At 37.8% G+C, this 20,882-nt stretch overlaps 1 protein-coding gene across 21 annotated transcripts in view; it reads right to left on the bottom strand.

Moving 5' to 3' along the window:
* Positions 1 to 20,882, bottom strand: part of kif1aa (kinesin family member 1Aa) — a 247,128-nt gene that overhangs the window by 42,430 nt on the left and 183,816 nt on the right. For 14 of the 21 annotated variants that reach the window (XM_039762404.1, XM_039762412.1, XM_039762408.1 and 11 more), the window contains 2 exons: positions 20,389 to 20,494; positions 13,249 to 13,275 (listed from right to left, as the gene is read on the bottom strand). In XM_039762404.1, the coding sequence (XP_039618338.1) occupies positions 13,249 to 13,275; positions 20,389 to 20,494 (133 nt within the window). The remainder of the gene's footprint in view (positions 1 to 13,248; positions 13,276 to 20,388; positions 20,495 to 20,882) is intronic. The other 7 variants (XM_039762416.1, XM_039762424.1, XM_039762434.1 and 4 more) reach the window with 1 other exon arrangement.

Here is a 20,882-nt window from a genome sequence, read left to right as displayed (position 1 = left end):
ATTAATAAGATAGTTTTTTGGTTTTGTCAGAGACGGCTAGGGAGGCAACCCGGCCGGGACGCCCAGTAGGACCGAAGGAGGGCTTGCACCTTCCCCATGTGGGGGCGACCTCCCTGGTTGCTTTGGGGACCACGGGTAGGGAGCTTGGAAGCTGAACTCTGTAGGGGCCCGTGGTCACCGCCAGGGGGTGTCCTGCTGCCTTCGGAGTCCTGGACCTAAGCACTTCTGGCACATCTGGAAGTGCTGGGGGGATGAGAAACAGGGACACCTGAAGTGCTTCTGGGTGCGCAGCCGGCACTTCTGCCACACAGGGGAGTGTTGGCGGTGGAGTGTCGGGAAGCACCTGGAGCTCGTCCGGGTGTGAATATAAGGGGCCACCTCCCTCCATTCGATGCATGGAGTCAGGTGGAAGAGGACAGAGCTCGGAGGAGAGGAGTGGAGGCAGACCAGAGACAGGAAAGGCATTGTGAGAAGGCCTGGACTTAAGGGGTGATTGGTGCTGCGGCACTGGGTTGGTGCACTTTATTGTATAGAAATATCTATATATATAATTCACTAAGGCAAGACAACAATGGAAAGCACGCCGGAAGGGGCGTGGATTCACTAAGCCACCGACAAGTGACACACCTATGGCACACGCAGGAAGAAGCCACGTCTACCAACTCCAAGTCCATTGGATACGATGACTCGCAGGGCCACGGCCACCAACTCGGACGCGATGACACAGAAAAAATGGCGTCATTTATATTCGTCTGTCGTAGAGGCCACATGCAGTGCAGGTCAGGTTAATGTCATGTGCATGTCATGCACCTCCGAGCTACATTGACTGTTCATAGAGGCATGTTTCTCGCGGAGGTGAATCGCCATATGCAGCGTGTGAAACGGTTTGCGAGGGGTATCCCATGGGATCCTTAAAAAATCCTTTACAACTAAGGTTAAAGCACAACAAAGTAAGCAGTCTTTAAAAACTGACTTTTCGGTTACGACGCACGACCGCGTGCAGCATAGCAAACAGTTTTACACGCTACATAAAGCTATTCGCATCCGCGACAAACATGCGTCTTCTTAGATGCTCCTGCAGGAACACGGAAGACGTTTTCCTGCCCACCAACACTCCTTTTTCACCGGCCGGCGTCTACCCTCGCTCTATAGGCATTCACACTGCCTGCCCATTTGCCCGGACGCAACAACTCACCGACCACCCAGTTAGTCCCTTTCGTCTGTGGTAAGAGTACACATGCACGTCTGAGCCACGCGGCGTTTGTTATGCCACGGGTTCACTATTGTGTTGTATTCTGCTCTCTCCAGAGTTCCATCTTTTCATTCACTTACTGTTGTATTCTCACACCAACCCGTTTTAGACATCCGTGTCTTTCCAGAACTGTTTAGCATTCAATAAATAATTATGCACGAGACTGACCATGTGTCTACTCAGCGCAGAGAGGCGTGGGTAAGCTGTTGAACTCCATTCGGGCTGCAAGCCGTGGAATTCCCACTAATACGCTCCCACTCATTACGTCCCTACCCTTTGTGCACACCCACCTCTTACCGTGGTCGGGTATCTTGGTGGATTATATATAGAAAAGCAGCCAAAACCAAGGGGTATCCCCATAGGGTCCTTAAAACATTCCTTTACAATTGAGGTTAAAACACAATGAAGTAAGCAGTCTTTAAAAACCGAGTTTTCGTTACGACGCATGACCGCGTGCACCATAGCAAACTGTTTTACACGCTACATACAGCAATTCGCATCCACGACAAACATGCGTCTTCTTAGATACTCCTGCACTTTGTTCACACACCCCCCCACTGGCTACTACCGTGGTCGGGTGTCTTGGTGGATTATATATACAAAGCAGCCAAAACCGCACAGAGCAATGAAAAGTCTAGAGTTCCATTTTTCAATAAACTTTCTGTTGTATTCTCAAACCCTCCCTTTTTAGACAACTGTGTCTTTCCAGAAGTGTTCAACTATCAATAAATAATTATGTGGCGTTTGTTATGCCGCGGGTTCACTATTGTGTTGTATTTTGCTCTCTCCAGAGTTCCATCTTTTCATTCGCTTACTGTTGTATTCTCACTCCAACCCGTTTTATTCAACCGCGTCTTTCCAGAAGTGTTTAGCATTCAATAAATAATTATGCATGACATTGAGCGTGTGTCTACCCGGCATGGGTAAGCCGTTGAACCCCATTCAGACTGCAAACCGTGGAATTCCCACTAAGTGCGACTCATACGCTCCCACTGCTTACGTCCCAACCCTTTGTACACACCCCCCTCCCACCTCGCTACTACCGTGGTTGGGTGTCTTTGTTGATTATATATAGAAAAGCAGCCAGATCCGCACAGAGCAATGAAAAGTCTACGTCAGTCACACGTACATCTGGACTGTATAAAGACGACGAATCAAGTGACGAGTTGGAGGTGGGCACATGAGCGGGCAGTGCATACTGAATGAGAAATCAGCAGACTAGCATGATGGACGGAGCTGAATGGACATCCTTTTCCTCTCCTCCCATTCCAACCTCTGCGCCGTGCACCCCCATTCCTCCGTCTGGCAGAACAAGGCGCGAGGACGGTCCGCCAGTTTTCAGTCACGGACGATTGTGTGTTGGTTCGTTCCATGCATTGTTACAATGTTGCTTTTCTTGCTGATTTATTACATTACCGATTTTTCAAATGTTACTTTTCTCCCTGTGCTTAAAAATCATTAAAAAACCGGCCTGATTATGCGGTGTATGGTACGCCGTGGGTTGGCTAGTTGTAAATAAATGTGTGTGTGGTGATCAACATCATGTCTGCCTGTCTGTGTCCGGGCTGTACCCCACAGTTTAGAAACTAAAAAACTGTTTTAGCTAAAAAGATCTTAGTAAAATGCCTTACAGTTACTGCTTCATTGATATGTTAAAGGTAATGATCTATAATTCATCCTGCATGTACTTGATTTCCTCTACTTACATTAATAATAATAATAATTCTTTGCATTTATATTGGCTTTTCACACTTCTTAAAAATGTCAATAGGCTGAGCTGCACACGTATGATAAACAAATAAATAAAATAATGCCTGAATGAGTATGGATATGTAATTGGGTGTGCTTTGTAATACCATATGAACCTACAGTAATATGAATGGGCATTATGTGCAAAAATGCCTAATTCCTTCTTCCACATGCTGCAAAGAGAGGCACCAGTTATTACATTTATGGGATAAGTGGAATAAGAAAATGAATAAATGAGTATTAATGTTAATGATTTATAAAATAGAAATGTAAAAGCTTGAATCAAAATTTAAAAAAAATAATGTGTTGGAATCACATGTGCTGATTCAGATTGCTTAACAGCTAAAAGCACAGTCAAAGAGACAGCAGAAAACAGTGGATATTTTTAAGATAAGAAATGACTCATTATTCTGTGCGTATATGTGTGTCTAGAGTTTCCCTTGAATATTACTGGCTGCACCTACAAGCTGAATGATCTAATCTCACCTTAGAAACCAATCAGGCTGTTTTGTGCACAATAGTGCCAGAACAAGCAGTGGCACCTATAACTCTGACCTGGATTAAGTGGAATCAATAATTAATGGATAGCTAGAATGGTGTGGTCAACATCTAACCTTAAGTCTAATGATGTTAAATGTAGCATTTTCTTTATTGAATAATACTGAACTGTTATTGGACCAAGTTAAGGCTGTTTGTGAACTGTGACCAGTGTAAAGGCTGTAGCTGTGCTTTTTGCTGACTTTGTGTGGACTAGATTTATAGGACAGGTGGTCGGTTTCAGTTCAGAAAACAAGTGCAGAATGTCCAGTTATGTTGCTAAGGTGAAATTACAATAGGGTGCATGAGTGTAAAATTTTTGACTTCAATATACTGTACTACATTTTGGAAATACGTTTTCAAATGTAGCCTTATGCTACTTAGTAGCATAATTACAGAATTCATAAATGTTTCCTTCTTGGAAATGTTGCAAAGTTAAGGTGGTTTCCCAGCAAGCTGGATCTTAAAAATATGTTTATTTCACTTGTATGAAATAGACTTAACTGTTGTCAGGTTGTTAAAATGTCTTGATTACTACTCTTCAGTTAATTCAAATCACATCAGCATTATAATTAGAACTAACAAGTATTAACTCTCTTTTTTCTCCCTCTCTTCTGCTCTCAATGCACAGTGTCCTCTTGTCTTTTACCCTGCTTGTAAAAGTGTTTGACATAGGAAAAAAATACCTGTTCTACCTGAATAAGTACAGGTCTCTCATGTCTCACTTCACTGCATCTCTGCTATCTGAAAATATATCCTTCTTTCAAAACTTGATTTCATTCTCTACCTCTTCTCTGCCTTTAAGTCTCTCTCTGCTGCAAAACCATCATCCATCTCTCCTAATGATTTCACCTCATTTTGCATTTACAAAGCCACTAACATGTGAAAACAGTTCAAGACTCCTAAAACATTCTTTGACTTAACACTGTCATTCTTTTCTTTCCTCCTCCTCTCCTGTAAATGATTCTTGACATTTCTGACCTGCTCTGTAACTACAGACATACCATCTGTGCATTGGACCCCACTCCTTCACATTAGTCCATCTCTCTTTTCTTGATCCTCTACATCTCTTCTCTTTTTAATGCCTCACTGACCTCCAGTATCTTGCCTACTGATTTCAAGAAGTTACATGTGATCTCTGCTCTAAAGAAACCCACTCAATAATGCATCTGCCAATGGGAATTACTGCCCTGCCACCTTTTTACCATTCCTGTTCAAGGCTCAAGAACACACAGTCTACAAACAACTCAACTGTTATATCTCTGATAACAATCAACTAGATCTTCTTCAATTTGGATTCTATAAGGATCCCTCTACCGAGACAGCACTGCTTTCAATCACAAATGCTCTTATTTTAGCTTTTCTCTCCTCTGTCCTTATCCTTCTTGACCTTTCATTAGCTTTCAATACAGTTAAAACCTCCTTACTTAGCTCTTTCCTGGATCAAATCCTACCCATCTGACTGGTCCTTTTGTGTTCTAGTTTAACTCCTTGTCTTTTCCACAAATATTCTCTACAGGTGTGCCTCAATGATCATTGTTGGGTCCATTTCCTTTTTCTCTCTACATTTGCTCCTTAGACAATGTTATTTTTTTCTTATGGATTCTCCTACCACCTCTATGCTGATGATACATAGACCTTCCACTCATTTCCCTCTTACAATCCACAGGTTGCAGCCCAGACTTCCAGCTTTCTCTCTGCAATCTTGTCATGAACGGATGCTCACCAACTTAAACTTAACTTTTCAAAGTCAGAAATGCTTTTCTTGCCTTGTGATTCTCCTTCCTCAGATTTATCTCTAAGCATTGCTCTTGAACCATGTTTCCCAAACTCGATCCTGGTCACCCCCTATGGCTGCAGGTTTTTGTTCCAACCAGATTCCTAATCAGTGACAACACCTGAGGGCACTGATCTTATTTAATTAGCTGGTATTTTATTTTCTCTTATTCTATACTCAGAAAAGCACATCCACATGATTTTTACATTTATAACACATTTAGAAACATTTATGCTTTTTCTATAGATTTAAATGCTTAACTCTCTTTTCATTATATTTTGCCCTTTCTCTGTGCAGTTTTACCCATTGTTGTATCTTATTAATGACAATTAAAAACGAGCAGAGCAGACACACTGCCAAACAACACTGAATAATAAAATGCTGCATACTTTAGCACAGACCCACTGATTAGTAAACAATGGATTAATTAAACAATTAGAACACCTTCAAAAGCAGAATGAAAACCAAGATAAAATATTGTTAAAAAGAAAAAAATGCATTATTCCTATATATATATATATATATATATATATATATATATATATATATATATATATATATATATATATATATATATATATATATATTTACCAAACTTAGTTTTCTAATTTCTATATTGTTCCCAAAACACAGAACTTGGGAAATAACAATTCACTTAATTAGCCCAGGAGTCCAATTAAAAACAAAAGCTGGTTGGAACAAAAACCTGCAGCCACACTGTGCTCCCAGGACTGAGGTTGGGAAACACTGCTCTTGAAGATGTCACTCCTTCACCATCATTCAGGGTTAGAAATCTTGGCTTGACTCTTGGCTCCTCAAATTCATTAAGCAAAAATTTTATTTAATGACCCATTTCATTCTTCATAATATTCAGAGTTTTCAACTATTTTTCACTAATTACACCATGCAACTCCATAATAAGGCCCTGGTTCTCTCTTGTCTAGATTATTGCAACTCTCTCTTGGTGGAGTTTCTTCAACTGATATCTAACCTCTCCAATTCCTTCAGAATGCAGCTGCTTGACTGGTGTTCTTGGTTCCTCATTTCACTCCTAATACAGTAATCCCTCCTCGATCGCGGGGGTTGCGTTCCAGAACCCCCCGCGATAGGTGAAAATCCGCGAAGTAGAAACCATATGTTTATATATAAATTTATATATAATATTTTTATATATTTTATGCCCTTATAAACTCTCCCACACTGTTAACATTATTAGAGCCCTCATGAAATAACACCCTTTAGTCAAAAGTTTAAACTGTGCTCCATGACAAGACAGAGATGACAGTTCTTTCTTACAATTAAAAGAATGCAAACATATCTTCTCTTCAAAGGAGCACCGTCTGGAGCAGAGAATGTCAGAGAGAGAGAGCGAGATAAAAGCAAACAATCAAAAAATCAATACGTGCTTTTAAGTATGCCGAAGCACCACGATAAAGCGGCATTTTGTAGAGGAGCGTCCGTATCCTCTAGGCAAACAGCCTCTATGCAAACAGCCCCTCTGCTCACACCCCCTCTGTCAGGCGCAGAGAATGTCAGAGAGGGTGAAAGAGAGAGAAAAGCAAACAATCAAGCACCGCGCGGGAAGCATATCATTGAGGAGTTTTAGTTAATATGTAATACATGCTCTGATTGGGTAGCTTCTCAGCCATCCGCCAGTACCGTCCCTTGTATAAAATCAACTGGGCAAACTACCTGAGGAACCATGTACCATAAATTAAAAGACCCATTGTCCGCAGAAATCCGCGAACCAGCGAAAAATCCGTGATATATATTTAGATGTGCTTACATTTAAAATCCACGATAGAGTGAAGCCGCGAAAGTCGAAGCGCGATATAGCGAGGGATTACTGTACAACTTTGCTTCAGTCTCTACACTGGCTTCCTGTTGCTGCATGTATCTCGTCCAAAACTCTTGTCTTGACTTATGTTTCTCTGAATGGTTCTACTCCTCAATATCTCCAGCCTTTAGTTTCTTCATATGTCCCTTCAAGATGTCAGCCTCTGCCTGTCTGCTGACTGTCCCTTCTCTTGCCAGACATGCAAAGACTGGACAATGCTTCTCTGTTTTTGCTCCAAAGCTGTGAATTGTCCTCCCTTTGGCTATCTGAACTGCACCCAATTTACTAATGTTTGGGTATCTTTTGAAAATGCACTGCTTAGTGTCTCCTTTACAAGATTGCTGCTGTTGTACTGACAGATAGTTTGGGATAGTGTTTTTGTTTTAGTCTAATTGTATGTATAATTATATAGTAGCAGTACTACTCCCTCTTGCTCTTTTTTATGTTATTCTCTGTTGCTTTTGATGCTTGCACCTTCCAAACATGTGTATAAGAATTATACCCATCTTTGTAAGTTGGCTTGATTAAAGGTGTCTTCTAAATAAATAATAATCATAATAGTAGTGCTCATATACAGTGTAATGTAATTCCTGTTCATAAATGACTGAGTTGGCTTCCTGTTAAGAGCTCATTTTAAAATACTTTTTTTGAAGTATGGTTTAGTTCCCTTTACCTTACAGAATATATTTATCCTTGTATATCACATTAGACACATAAAACACAAGGTGCAATATGGCTTAAGTTCCGTAGACTACTGTAAGAGGAAGAACATTTACGTATAGAATCACTGAACTCTAGGACGATCAACATGTCAATATTAGAGAAGTCTGTAAAAGTCTCAGCTTTTAACTCAAGGCTGAACAATCAGTATGTACTGTAAGTACACCATATATTTGTTAGTGTGTCTGTTGAGAATGTTTATATTGTATTTTATTAATTGCAATGTCACATTATTTGGTTGTTTTTAAATCTTTCCTATTCTCTTCTTATTATTCTCTTGTGGCACTTGGGTGTCACTCAATGGAACCTTGAACTGTATGTGTTGTGATCAGTGACAAAACCATTGTCAGATTTTTTTTTTTTTTTAATCTTTCAAAAGGTGGTTGCTGAATTATGGAGTTTACATTGTTTTCTTTGGGACAGTTGGAACCAGGATCTCAAATTTTACTTTTCTAATTCTTTATTTGATACTTGAATTATTTAAAATGAGAAAAAATGTAGACATGTATACATACAGTGCAACAGAGCATATACAGTATGAGATATATGTGTAAACTGTGATTCCAGTCCTTTCCAAAAAGATACACATTGCTATATTCCAGATCTTGCACAGATTTTGCACTTCTGATCCCATGAGGCACTATTCAAAAGTAGACAAAGGTACACCCTCAGTAATGGGAGTAAAAGTTACTTATTTAAAAAAATTCACAAATCTTGGCAAGTTTTGAATATTATTGTTTTAAATGTGTTTTTATGACTTTAAACATTCTTCTGAAGGCTTTTGTACTGTAGGTACCCCACTTTCTATTATTTCAAATGAGCATAACATTGAATTGCAAGAACCTGTTATTAGGCTACCATGTGTAAGTTCAACCACTGAGCATACAATGAATTAATTAGCTACAACTGGAACTTAAGGAAGTAAAGATCAATACAATCTGCATCAGCTTTTTCAGATGTCTAAGCCTCTGCACAGGAAATCATGGAATAAATAATGTATCTGGTATTAATGTCACAGGTAATTTACCTACCTTACATTTTCAGAATAACTGGAACCAAAGATGTATCAGGAAAAAGCATGGTAACATTGGCCTGAGGTTCATACAAAGGCAATTGAGACTTAAATGAAATGCTTTTCATCTACCAAAGTTAGAAAAAAGATTTGCTACAATGTAGTGTTATGAACCAATATATTATCAAATAGAATGATACAAAGCCTACATTGAGTGTACCACTCTACATATTAATCTTACAATCAGATATTTGAAAACGTATCTTGTATTGTACTTACCAGGCATTTAATTTGCTTAATTTGGAACAATATCTACTACATTGTTAAGTATGGATACTTGAATTTTATTTCATAATTTTTTTTCCACATGTCTGATTAGTGCTGGCATTATGAAATATATAGCTAGTCCATCTAACAGACTTACCTAATTTGCACATGTACAATACATCCTGATGTGGTAGTCTACATTTATAGCTTTTTACACTCCCTGTTCTATTGTATGAAGATAACGAAGCTGATCTTTCTGAGCTTGCTTTCTTTTCATTCCGAATCAAAATACCCACTGCATGGACTCCCCTTGGCAGTTGTTATTTCAGTTCTCATATAACTGCAGTTGTTCCTGTTTGTGTACACCTGATATATAGAACACACCTAGTGGAAGATGTTTGGAGAAGCCCTTAACTACATCCTATAGGAATCTACCATAGCTACTCTGTTCCTTTTTAGGATATAGATAACGGCATAGCATTGCCAGTCTCATTAGACAATCTACAATGCTGTTTCCACCTGTAGTCTGATGTAGTTAAGAAATGAGATATTATGGCAACTGTGGCAAGCACACTTGCTTTAGCTATTAAATAAAATAAAGTCCTGTGCTTAAAATACATCTTTGTTTATCCGAACATGCTGCACATTGATCACACATGCAAATAAATGACTGTACACGAAACAATACTACTACTACAGTACTATTACTACTACTATACACATTCCACTAAAACTATTTTCATTTAAAAACTACCATTATGATCTAAAAGTTGACTTTTAGAGGAGCAGGAATTCATACTATAAATAAAATGTAAAAGGCTCTGTGATTCTGATTTAAAAAGTATTGCAGCATGATTTCTGAATTTTAGCAGGATAGACAAGAAAAGATTACATGGAAATAACATAACTGTTGTACAATAACAATTATATTCAAATGATACATTTGAGTTTCCAGATCAGAAATCAGACCTATTCTACTCAAGCTGTAAGGCAGCGGCACTAACCACTGCAAAAAACGTTTTAGGAAAATTAAACCACCATATGGCAGAATCAGTATACATGTACCTCCCTATCATCCACTTTAGGAAATTATATTGCAGTGCTTTACAATTGAATTACTTGTATTATGATGACAAATTAATGGTTATTTTGTAATGTGCTTTTAGGGTCCAGTCAGTATTAAAAAACCGCGCAGCGGAGAAGTAGTGTGTTAAAGAAGTTACACACACACACACACACACTGTATATATATATATATATATATATATATATATATACATATATACACATACATATATATACATACTGTATATACACATATACATATCTACATATATACTGTATATACACATTTATATATACAAATCTACATATATATATCCACATATATATATATATTAGGTGGGACTCGATTAAAAAATTAATCCAATTAATTAGAGGCTGTGGAATTAATCTTGATTAATCTCGGTAAATTTGCCCCAAATCAAATGGTTTTTTTTTAATTTAAAAGTGAGTGTTTTGCAAGACAAGCAAAACTGCATTTTTAATACATTTTGACTTGATAAGTACTTTAAGTAGATTTTCGATGTCTTGCAGTTTTTCTTCTTAAAAAATAAGTCAGTAGTATGGATACACTTTGTCTGCTGATCATTGCGTTATGTGATCACAACTGAGCTGATGGTTCTTCTCTGTACTCTCTACTTATCAGGTTTCATTCATCGATTTTCAATAAACAGCTCGTCTTCTTCTTTATCTCGCCACGCTTCATATTTTTGCTGCCTTTTCAATTGTGTAATTTGGTTTTGTTCAGCTCTTTGGAACTGTGCTTTTATCGCACTGCGTCTCTCTCTCTTGCATCTCGCTCGCCCATGTCCATAGCTTTATTTAATGTTCTCTCTCTCTCAGTTTCGCTGAGTTTGTGTCGCATAAGCCAGCACGTCTCTCTCTCTCTACAAACGCCAGCGCAGCCTGTCATCTTGCTCGCCCACTCGCTTCGTATCTCTTTCTCTCCTTATCTCGCGTGGGAGGCGTGATGATGTCACACGCTCCGCCCACGGCGCCCACTGCTTCCTCTCTCTCTCTGGCAATCGTCTCCTATTCTCCGTCTGAGTCTGTGTGCCTAACTCATATAGTCAACATCTGTTTACTACAGCATTGTGACTGTGTGTGTGTGAGTCTGTGTGCTGTGAAGTGTGACTGTGTGTGTGTGCGCTGTGAAGTGTGACTCCCCATCTTGCTCCCCAAAACACGAAGCTGAGTCTCAGTACTTTAACACCAGCTTTATGCAGCTTGAAACAGCAACAACGCTGTTATTTATTGTACCGGGATCTTTATAATGTTCCTTGTATGACCCATTGACAACAGGCGCTTATAGCATGTCTGCGATCTTTTTGGATGCGCTTATACGGCGAACTGCTACAGTGCTAGGAGACTGCGATTGCTTTGGGACGCTCTTTCGCGTGTCGTCCCGTTGGTTGGAATCCCACATGAGTTTAGAAACTCACACCAGCCATGATTCTTTATAAAGGTAAAGTGCAGGTTAATTTGTATTATATATTTTACTTTATATTTTGTATTAATCATTTTTATATGAATAGTTTTGGGTTGTGGAATGAATCATCTGAGTTTCCATTATTTCTTATGGGGAAATTCGCTTTGATATACGAGTGCTTTGGATTGCAAGCACGTTTCCGGAACGAATTATGCTCGCAAACCGAGGTTCCACTGTATATCTATCTATATATATATATATATATATATATATATATATATATATATATATATATATATGTAGATATATATAGTGGACTAAGCCCCGGACACAGACAGGCCACACGTTTATTTACTCAATTTTTATATAGTCTAAGTAGTGCCACACAACCCACTTTACCCCAAAATCCTGGCCTCTCACACTCTTGCCTCCTTCTCTAGACCGCCTCCACTCTCTCTCTCCAAGCTTAGTCCTCTCCTCACCCGAATCCAGCCTTGAATGAAGGGAGGTGGCCCCTTTTATACAAGCCCGGATGGGCTCCCGGTGCTTCCCGACACTCCTCCGCAGACACTCCCCTGTGTGGCGGAAGTGCCGGCTGTGCACCTGGAAGCACTCTGGGTGTCCCCAGTCTTCTTCCCCCCAGCACTTCCGGGTGTGGTGGAAGTGCTGAGGTCCAGGGCTCCGAAGGCAGTGGGGTGCCCCCTGGCGGCAACCACGGGCCCCTACAGGGTTGAGCTTCCAAGCTCCCCACCCGTGGTCCCCAAAGTAACCAGGGCGGTCGCCCCCACATGGTCTAGGGAAGGTGCAAGCCCTCCTCTGGTCCTCCTGGGTGTCCCGGCCAGGTCACCTCCCCAGCCATCTCTGACAATATAGATATACTTTTTATTTTTTTTGATACTGGCATGGATGGTACTGGATGGTATACGTATGTATATATGTATACCATCTGGCTTTGTTTTAAAAAATAATTACTTAATTTCCATGAACCTCCTTATAGTGTCTTTTATAGTGATTTTTGTTTATGGTGAATGGTGATTTGTATATAAAAATTATGTTTATTGTATTAATGGTGAAAATGTCGCTTATAATTTTCTAACTCACAGTGCTGTCATTTCTGTCATTACAATACCTTTGCAATATGAATTTAACAAATTAATAGAGTATACAGTAACCTTTCTTTCCTGAAATGTTACCTACTGAAACTACATCTGTAGTTACAGCTTTTGAATTACTGATTTGCAGCATTGGCAGGTAGTAAGATGGTAAGATGTTGATTGATGCCTGCTTTCCCTTTATGCAGCACTGCAGCCAAACCATAGCCCAAAAGCAAAGCACATCATGCAACTTCTAAATGCTAAGAATCAGTTCACCATTAGCCCAAAGTGCTACTTAAAGGAAGGTCTTTGCAGAAAATGCCCTCACATTCAACCAAAAACCCAGAATAAACAGAATATAAATAAGGAAAAAATAAAGAATGAAGAAGATAAAAATAAATAAATAAATAAATAAAGAAATTAATTAAAACACCAAAGCAATGGCTGGGGGGTTGGGTGAAAAAAAATTAAAACTAAATACAGGAGAGGAGAGGGGGATTTGTAAATAATACCTAGGCATATCCGAATCAAGAAACTGTCTGCAAAAACATAAAACAACAATCTGTTAGTGAATTGAAAGGAAAATAAACTTAGCAATAGCATGTTAGGTGTAGCTGGGGAGGCTGAGCAGCAAAACAAAACTCACTTAGATAAAGACCACCATTGTAGTTGTATGGAATACCTTGTATCAGAGAGTGCTCTCCTCTGTAAAACAAGAGGGTGCCAGGACAGAAATGTCCTCTTACAGGGGCCGAAACTCAGTTTTAGTCTACTGACAGACATACCAGTGATGGAGCCAATAGTCAAAATAATATTTTAATAATATTATTATTCAAAAAATAAATTTTAATTAGAAAAATACAGTATACGCTACTCAGCCCCTTTTTATTATCTTTCATACCTTGTACTGCAACCAAAATGCAAATTCAGCCAAAAAGCTAGGAAAATGACCTCAGGCAGGGAGATTAACAGTTCATAGCAAAGCAGAGTGGTTGAATAACTTGGTAAGGATGTCACTACATGCACATACATGTCAAAAAATCTGTTCACAAACATGAAAAATGTGTCCTTTCATATTCATAAAACATTATAATAGCATAGTATGCCATGTAATTTGTCAAAAAAATCAAAAAAAGAAAAGAGGGTCATCTGAAACATTATTGCTCTATCTGTCCAAAGAAGTTGTTACTCCTGTTGAAATGGAGAATACAGATTAATCAGGTTTGATAAATGGAATACTCGACTCAAAAATTAACAATTTTCTATATGTTACTTACCCCATGTACTTTGTAGTGGGTGGGGGAGAAAAAAATTTTATCTTACTTTTTAGTAAAGAAAAGAAGCAATGACCAATTCTGGACAACTGCAAACGATGTGGAAAACATCCATGGAAAATGACAAGTAATCCACATGTCTGTCATCAGTTCATATGGTCACAACACATAAAATGTGAGCATTTTTTGATAAAATATTACTAACAGTTAGTTCTGCGAAACTTAATGCTGAAGTTTGACACAAAAGACATCTTTCTCGCAATACTGTGTGTTTGAATTGAAGACCAATGATGAAAGGGAGAGGCCAATCTTCAATTCAAATACAATGTTAATCTTCAAAACTGAGTTTTCCGGAAATAATTGTTTGTATTATTTTAATAAATAAATGCCTATATATTACATGCACACTTTGACCATATGTATGGATAAAGGACATGTTGATTGATGTGACATGAGTTCACATGAATTTTTTTTCCTTTTTCCATGGACATTCCTTGTTATGTATTTCTCCACTAAATCATGAGATAAAATTTTTCTCTGAAACCACTAAAAACTATGATGGGGTGACTAACATAAAAATCATTTTGGGGTGTAGTGTTCCCTTAATCCTTAATTACTCAAAAGAGCTCTTCACTCTTCTGAGGCCTGTGTCCTGTCTGTCCTATTTCATGAAAACAAAACACTTGGGTGCACAGCTTAAATGCTGGCCTAAATTTGCTCCAACTTTGTATTAAACAGTTGCAGTCGCTAGATTTGTTTAAATCAAAATGTAAGCAGTTTTACTTTATTAATATTTAAATTAAATCTTATTATATATTGCTTTACAATCTTTTATGTAATATATACTCTTCAGTTTAGTTCAGTTTATTTTCTTTATGATTTGCCATACCACATATTTATTTTGTTAGTTCTGCTGAAGAATAAACATTAAAAATGCAGCAACAATACAACAGAAGGTGGTACAATAGTTAGAACCTAATTAGGCTTTTGATTTTAATTTTTTGCAGCTTTTCCTTAGCCTTTAAAAATTATTTCTGCATAGTTTCTGGAGTATTGATGGTCAAGGAGTCCATTGTTTATATTTATTTTGTATTCCTATGTGTTTTTAATTTTCTTAAAAATGATTTATACTCGCTAACAGAGCTGGGCAGCTTTGTTTGCAGTTGCTATGCTGTTGCTAGGTCTGATGACCAGAAGTGTCATGGCTTAAAGGTCAGCATTGGGCATTTCATGGTCATCCAAGATTGGATTTACTAAAGAAAAGACCTTAATGTCACTTCTTATTATTAGCTTTGAGTTTCTGTCCTCTGACTATGAATTACATCTTGCCTTTTTTGGGCTCTGAATACATATACCTTTTTTTCTCTTTTGATTTGTGTTCTATTATTTGAGCATGATTCTGGCCTCACCTTGTGGGCTTTATTTAGTCTTCTATAGTGGTCACAATCTCTATTTGAATTCAGACCATTGCATGCCATTTTCATACACCATTCTCTCTGAAAATTGCTGTTGCCCTGTGCAAGAAGTGCACTACAGTTCCAGAAGAATGGGTTTGAATCCAGACCTGCCTGTGAGGATGTTTGTGCAAATTTTAATATCTGTAGTGTTACTTTTTTCCACATCCTAAAGATGTTCATGTTAAGAAAATTGGTCTGAAATAAGTGAATGTGAACGTGCATGTGAATGAGCACTACAATAGACTGGTGTTTAATCCTAATGTTGCCAATGTAGGGTCACTCTCCATGTGACCCTGAAATTGGGTTAAGCTAGTTTGCTAAATACATAGGTTTAGGTAAGTCTGTTTTCACTCATTGCATAGTAATTGAAATTAGCTCTTTTTTCCAAAAATAAATAAAATAACTTTAATTCACAATGTTTCTATTATTTTTTATAGTTAATTCACATATTTAATTTCATTAATTCACACTAAGGTCCAATAAAATAATCAGGAGTAAATTGAGGGTAGGACTTTAAGGAAGGTTTTAATGTCATTGCCATCTCAAGTTTTTCAGAATCTAACTAATAAAAGTAATTTGTGCTAAGACTAAGGGAAGAAGTACCAAATGGTACATCACTGAAACTGATCATTACACAGTCAGGATTTTCAGCTATAGCCAATGCACATTTGTAAAGGCTAATCAATTCTATCTCATTTTCAATGTTTTTACAATATTTCCGAGTTTCAACAGATTTCAGGAGATTGTACTTACACTGGTACATTTTATGGTATACTAAACTAAATTGTTGTAATCCTTTTTAAACTACCTTATGATATCTTGAGTTCCTTCTAGTAGAAACATGAAAAGTACAAATAAGCAAAATATTTTGGTAAAGAGGAGGCTTATATCCTGGAATTGAATAATTAATTGGTTGTTTTCGACCAAATGAATGCACTATAACAAGAAAATGCATCAACTGCATGAGTAACTTTGGCAAAAATTGAAATCTTCCAAAACAATGCATTAAAGCAAGGGTGATGGTCCTGGAGGGCCACAGCGGCTATAGGTTTTTGTTCCAAACCAGTTGCTTAATTATTGTCTTAGTCTTAGATAGCAAATCAATTACATTAGGTAACTGGCAGCAAAAACTGGTCACTAGCTAAGAAAACAGTTAGAATGAAAACCTGTGGCCACTTTGGCCCTCCAGGATCAGAGTTGGGCATCTCTGCCTTAAAGTGTCGTACTAGACTTGGAAAGTTTACAGTTTTCCTTAACTAGAATACTATTTTCTCAGTATTTTATAAGTGCTGCTGTGGGCAGGTGCCCTGCTCAGGATTTGTTGGAATTGGCTCCAGCATACCCCCGTGACCCTGTATTTGGGATATAGCGGGTTGGATAATGGATGGATGGATTTTATGAGTGACCTCCTTGATCAGGTTAGTTCAAACCTCAATGCAGGGAACAGGGTAAGGGAATGGTTAAGAAGCCTGGGTAGAAAACAACATGTAATTTATATTCAGGCCGCACAATGAGTCTTTCACATGTAGTTATTTTTACTATTAATATATGGAATGTTTTATTTATCTAGTCATAGTTCCAATGCATATACCCCAATATTTTCCTGTGTGTATTAAATGTCTCACTGGGTTCTGCCATAAATGTCTAAAATACAATATATACCTGAAGGAAAACATATAATTATTTCCCAGTGCATATTAAACATATTAACGTATAAAGAATAGGGCCATTACCATGTGAAACATATCTAGGATTAATAAACTTGAACAGCTAGAGCTGATATCTTAAAGTGCATTATTGGAAAGACAGACTATTTATGTTTACACTTCTTGAGTGAGAAAGCACAAAGGATATAAGGTATAGAAAGGTATAGAGCTGTATATGTCAACCAACTCAGTGATAACAGTGCACTGTTGCCCTTGTGTAATGATTTCTGATGAAAAAAGAAATTTAAAATAGACAAATAAGATGCTTCAGTTTAGGGGTGTGTTCTAACTAATATCTGGTATATGGAATATAGGTGGGTATATTGACTTTCTGACGTCTATAGCATATGAAATCGCAAGTACTGTGCGGACCGAATACACCTGAAGACTGTGGTTTCTAAATAACCTCTAAAACCAGGAGTGACCAACCTCACAATCTCCTGGTGACTTGAACTGAAGGAAAGGTAAAGAGAAAGATCTTAGAGGGTGTTTACTTGAGTTTAGTTTAGTGATCTGTGAGTACAATGTGAGAGTGCTACAAGGGTTCAGACATCTGAATATAGCTTTAATGAGGAACGGCTATGAGTGAATAGCATACAAACTTGAAATATGCAACAGGCAACAAACCAAACAGCATATGTGACTGTCTTTTTTTTTTTTGTATTAAGGGGCATGAAGCTGGATATATTTATAAATAATCCAAGAATATATATGGACAGTTAAATTACAGATATTACACATAAACTATATAGAGACAGGCAAATAAATTTATGTGGTTTAGCTCAATTGCTGTCAAAATGTTTAGAAGCTAAGACTGAGACAAAACAGACATTGTTAAATGTAAGTGGCAAACTCTTCATGAAGAAAACAAGATCCCACACATGTGAAAAGTGTTTTAAGTGCCTTAACACTCTCAGAGAGAACAAAAAAATACCTGCAGTCAATTTTGTATAAACTCAGCAGTAAACTATTAGATATGTGGTTATTTCAATATTCTGACTTCCTTTCCAGTGGTATTAACATCAGACTTTGCTGACAGAATCTCACGTTTGCACACAAACACATACAAAACAATACAACCTACGTAAACCTTGCTCCATTAACTATATTTTTTTCTTTATCATATTTAAAAACAGTCACACAGATTATTTGAGAGGTAATGGTAGAATAAAAAATGTTCTTGATCGCATCAAACAATGTGTCAGTATGACCAGTAAAATACAATCATCAAAAAATGGCATAACAACAGCAGAAATAATGGTTGTCAGGTAACTTTATTGTGTGATATTCAATGTGAATGGTTACATATTCATAATAACATTCATATGAATTCAAGAAATTCTGAAGAATACTTATTTTGTTTTTTTGAATATTTGTCAGTAATATTGTATACTGTATATAAAAGTAATCCAGTTATGTTCACCATAAAAGACGTGCAAAAAGTAGAAAATTATTATTAATTATTATGCATTACACATCTTACATTTTTAGTAACTAATAAAAGTAAGAAAATATTTAAACCTCAAAGCAAAAGTTATCAATAGCAATATATAAACATGTAATTTCAGTTTAAATTTATGAAAATGTTGGCACAGTGATCTACCCATCCATCCCGCTATATCCTAACTACAGGGTCACAGGGGTCTGCTGGAGCCAATCCCAGCCAACACAGGGCGCAAGGCAGGAAACAAACCTCAGGCATAGCGCCAACCCACCACAGGGCACACACACAGACTAAGCACACACTAGGGACAATTTAGGATCGCCAATCCACCTAACCTGCATGTCTTTGGACTGTGGGAGGAAACCGGAGTACCCGGAGGAAACCCACGCAGACACAGGGAGAACATGCAAACTCCACGCAGGGTGGACCCAAGAAGTGAACCTGAGGTTCCTAACTGCGAGGCAGCAGCGCTACCCACTGCACCACCGTGCCAGCCACAGTGATCTAATAGGCAATAATTACAAAAAACAGCATATTGGCTACAGGTATTATACTAGACAAACAGTCAACACTCCATGACCATGGCCTACCTGTTTTCATACGAATTTCTCCCCATACTCAAAAGTCAGTCTTTGTTGTTGAAATGTGTTTTTAAATGCTCTGCACAAGTTTAACAACCCATTTTCAACATTCTGCTTATCACTGTCTATGTCAAAATTGCTTATTTTAATCAAGTCTGTGTGGATTTTATGGGAGTGTTATTGTTTTTCCTTCATCTGGAAGACAGATATGTTGTGTTTATTGACATATCCAAGTCAGTTTTGTATGCATCAGTGTGGATGTGTATCTAATTGCAATGACCCAGTGAACTGTGTAGGGATGGTTCCTATTTTGCCTCCAGTGCTGCCAAATCAGCCTTCAACCCCTTGCAACACTAAAACTGAATTATGTGACTTCAGAAAGTGGACAGACACATGATTTATCATAACATCTTCAGACTCATTTAATCCAATTCTAGATTGCAGGGGACAAAAACTATCATAGCAATACTGGAGCAATTAAAGAAACCAACCCTGGATAAGTCACTGGCACACCCCAAGGCCCACTAATATTAATACAAGACCAGTTGCCATATAACTCAACATGCACATCTTTGGGATAGGGAAATCAAAAATAAAAGCCCAGCTAAAACCCCTGCAGACACTGGTAAAGCATGCAATCTCCATGTGCTTGGCAACTATTTGCAGTATATACAGGTAATTTTTTTTCAACATATTAATCTTTTCATGACTTGTCTTTAAAAGTAAAAATAAAGAAAAACTATGTCTTGTTTTTAATCTAGAAATCATTTAGCACTGCCAACTAAAACATCAGAAGAGTAAAGGTATGTGAACATATTAAACTGTAAACTGTTTCATTTATATTATAAAATCTTATTTCCAAACTGTTATTTATGCTGTGATTATGCCGTTTTTATAGTTGTAGATATAAGATCATGCTAGAGCATTGTTTGTGGACAATATCAAGGAAAGAGAGGAAGAGAAAAAAATACAAACTACATACTTAATACTCTAAAAAAAATTGGCTCGGCATTAATATTTTTGAGGTACCTTAATTTTGTCCAAAAATTAAAATCCCTGTGTTCTTTTTTACCAGTCCCTATTGCCATCTTAAACTGTATATTCTGTATCAGCCAGTCACTTCAGGCAGGTGACAAAGTACATGAAAAGTATATGAAAAAGTAGTGCTCTGTTTTAAAGAGAAGAAGTACCTGTCATCTTCTGGAGGATAAATGTATTCTGATGAAAGGATGTTTAAGGAAAGAATGTTTGGATCAATTATTGTTTCATTTGCCTCAGGTGTGTTACGAATGCGACCTGAAAGAGAACAAAACAACTGTTATTTGCTTTAAATCTCTTTTGATCTCTCATTGTTATTATTTATACAAAAGAATATTGTAGCAACCTCCGTGTCAGGCTTGAAAAGAGAGGTAGTAAAAAAAAAACCAGACAGACGTAGTAAATTCTCACAAAGTTTACATGAACAATCAAGAAAAAAGAACGCCGATTTCGTAACCCCAACACACCACCCTCTAGCTCCCTCTCCAACCGCTCTGCTCGTCCCAGGTCCCGCCCCCCTTACCACATCAATCAATACTCTGCTGTCAGTCTTCTGTGTTGTACTCTGCCCTCCCTCAATCGGACCCAACAGTCACTCCAAAAAAAAAAAAGGTTTCAGCCTGGCTGGGATGCTACAATATGTTTC

The sequence above is a fragment of the Polypterus senegalus genome, chromosome 1 (assembly GCF_016835505.1).
Source record: "Polypterus senegalus isolate Bchr_013 chromosome 1, ASM1683550v1, whole genome shotgun sequence".
Lineage (NCBI taxonomy): Eukaryota > Metazoa > Chordata > Cladistia > Polypteriformes > Polypteridae > Polypterus > Polypterus senegalus.
The sequence above is the reverse complement of the archived record's forward strand: the minus strand, read 5'-3'. Positions and strand labels throughout refer to the sequence as shown.